The following is a 2,547-nucleotide window of genomic DNA, read 5'->3' as shown; positions in this document are numbered from 1 at the left end:
TTAACCTTCCTATACCCGCGTTAATTTTTGTAACACATATACCCGCGCACGGTCTCACAGACCGAAAGTTCAAACTACATAAAATATTAGTTTTTTCAAACAAAACTAAAAACAAATTATTATTTTTCAATCCCGTAGATGTAATAAAAAAATAAAACTACGCATTAAATTTGTATTCACTTATTTTATTGATTTTAAGTGATTAACAAAAAAGCCATCAAAATCGATAATTTTTTCTTAAGTACTACAAAAACAAAACAATAACATATTTTTTTATTCACATAAATAAAAATAAGTTATAATAACTTAAAAACACTTCTTGGACAATACATAAATTATAAATTATATTAGTTTTTAGTCTTGAAATAAAAAATCATGGCATATCGCAATTCATGTAAAAATCTGCCTTAAAAAGAAAACTTACGCTTTTACCTCTTCAAAAAAAAAAACAAAAAATGCCTTTTCTAGCTTAAAAAATATTTATTTGCAATAAAAACGTCAAACTATCTTATTCATTATCCTTACGGAAACACTCAGGACACACCATAATAGCATGTTCCAAACAAAAATACTGTCGGCATGTAGCACAGTTGTAACGCGTTTTTCGGTTTTTCTTTGAGGAACAGTATCCACAGCGACCACTTTTATTAAACGATGTTCCAGAAGTCTCGGGGCCATCTATTTTACATAATTCAAAGAGCCGAAGTTTGATGGTTTTAGGCAAGGAACTGTTTAGAGCTCGACGTCGAAGTTGCGAGTTAATAAGATCGTACGACAAAGATTCAAGAAAGGCTCTGCGGTTAATTTTCTTACTAGGATTATTTTGTACATGTATTATGCATGAATTTATACTCGCAACATTCATAAGGCTATAGAAAATAACCATGGGCCATCTATTCGTACCTCGAGCAACATTATACGTTTCACACATTTTATCTACGGTGTCAACCCCGCCTTTCGTCATATTATAGTCCATTATCATTTCTGGTTTATTAGTAATCTCATTGATTTCAACACCAGCATGCATGCTCGATACAATAAGCAAATTTTTCCCCTTTTTGGGAACATACGAAACAAGACTGCAGTTGCCACGGTGTCCGAACAAGCTGGATTTTTCCGCTCGTCCTCTTATCTCGGTGAATTGTTTGGGTAATTCTTTCTTATTTTTCCTTATTGTCCCAATAATGGTCAGTTTGTGCTTAGATTCAAGTTTATCCAGCAATGGGATACTAGTGAAAAAGTTATCACATGTGATATTCCGGCCAGAATTGTGAATACTTTCGCTTAGTCGTACAACTAATTCCATGGACGAGTTATCAACTTCATATGGGCCACTAGGTTGCTTTCGTACGTAAACTTCCATTTTCGAGGTATAAAACATTTTGGCATCTGTTAAGGCGTAAATTTTTATGCCATATTTATTTGGTTTTGAGGGGATGTACTGCCTGAAGCCACAACGACCTCTAAAAGCCTCCAATTTGTCATCTATTGTAACAAACTGGGACACACTGTAGTATTTACGGCAGTCCTTTCAGCTCGCGTGGCTTTATTGTCAAATCTTAGACAACGCATTAATAAATAAAATCGATTCCAGCTCATAGTTAATCGAAATATCTCCGGAGAGGAACCATCTGTTTTGAATAAATCTTTAGCATTCAAGCGACTATTCCTCCTAACTCCAGCAAAGATTAAAAGGCCTAAAAGGGCTTCGATTTCTATGTTGTCTGTATAGGTACAGTCGCCTTCTCTTGAAAAATTAGGTTTTATGAGATCAATATGTTCATTAGTATACTTTACAATACGATTTATAACAACTTCAGTAAAAAATAATCTCCAAACCTCGCCTATTTCCTTGAAGTTTTTTGCTTCTTTTCTAGGCCCTGGCAGTTGAGTGACTATATTCCTAGCGAGACGTCTTACACGATTTGACGGAGCATCTTTATTCCACCTAGTGTGTCCATCTTTACCAAGATAAAATTCTCTATCATCTATCTCATTCAACTCCTCGTCGCATTCTTCATCATCTTCTTGCTCGGTATCATAACTTTCTACATCTCCTGCAACAAAGTCTTCAACGTCGCTGTCATTTTCATCCTCATAATCAGAAGTCGAATTTTCTTCCTCCAAAAGTAGTCTGATTTGCTCTTCATTCATTATAATATTAAAAAGTACCTGCAAAATAGTAAAACGTAAAAAAATAAGAAAGAAACAAAAAACAAAATAACTGCTTTAACTTCACAAAAAATTACACATATACCCGCGTCGGTCTCACAGACCAATTTTTATAAAATTCACCAACACGCCTGTCTAGTGCAAACGCCAAATCAACACTAATATAGAGCTTGCAAGAAAAGCGGAAGCTAGCAGTAAATTCAGCTTTGTAGAGTTTCTGGAAAAACAAAAATTTACGTAAAATCATTTTCTCGGTCTCACAGACCAACGCGCGGGTATAGGAAGGTTAAGTAGCTAAAAGAAAATTTTACCCGAGTTGAGCGTTTTTTTGTCGCTCGCTTACAAAAAAATGCAGCTAGTATAAATGGTGGTCTG

General features: G+C 34.7%; 1 protein-coding gene across 1 annotated transcript in view; it reads right to left on the bottom strand.

The window, feature by feature from the left end:
* The window catches only part of LOC108369414 (nucleoplasmin-like protein ANO39), a 6,595-nt gene extending 4,441 nt beyond the window's left edge, over positions 1-2,154 (bottom strand). The window contains exon 1 of the mRNA XM_017624513.1: positions 1,921-2,154. Coding sequence (XP_017480002.1) covers positions 1,921-2,154 — 234 coding nt within the window. The remainder of the gene's footprint in view (positions 1-1,920) is intronic.
* Positions 2,155-2,547: the final 393 nt, after the last annotated feature.

This window comes from Rhagoletis zephyria, unplaced genomic scaffold (genome assembly GCF_001687245.7).
Source record: "Rhagoletis zephyria isolate East Lansing unplaced genomic scaffold, Rhagoletis_zephyria_1.1 Rzeph_scaffold_03655, whole genome shotgun sequence".
In the NCBI taxonomy this organism is placed as follows: Eukaryota; Metazoa; Arthropoda; class Insecta; order Diptera; family Tephritidae; genus Rhagoletis; species Rhagoletis zephyria.
This window is presented reverse-complemented; position numbering and strand designations above follow the sequence as displayed.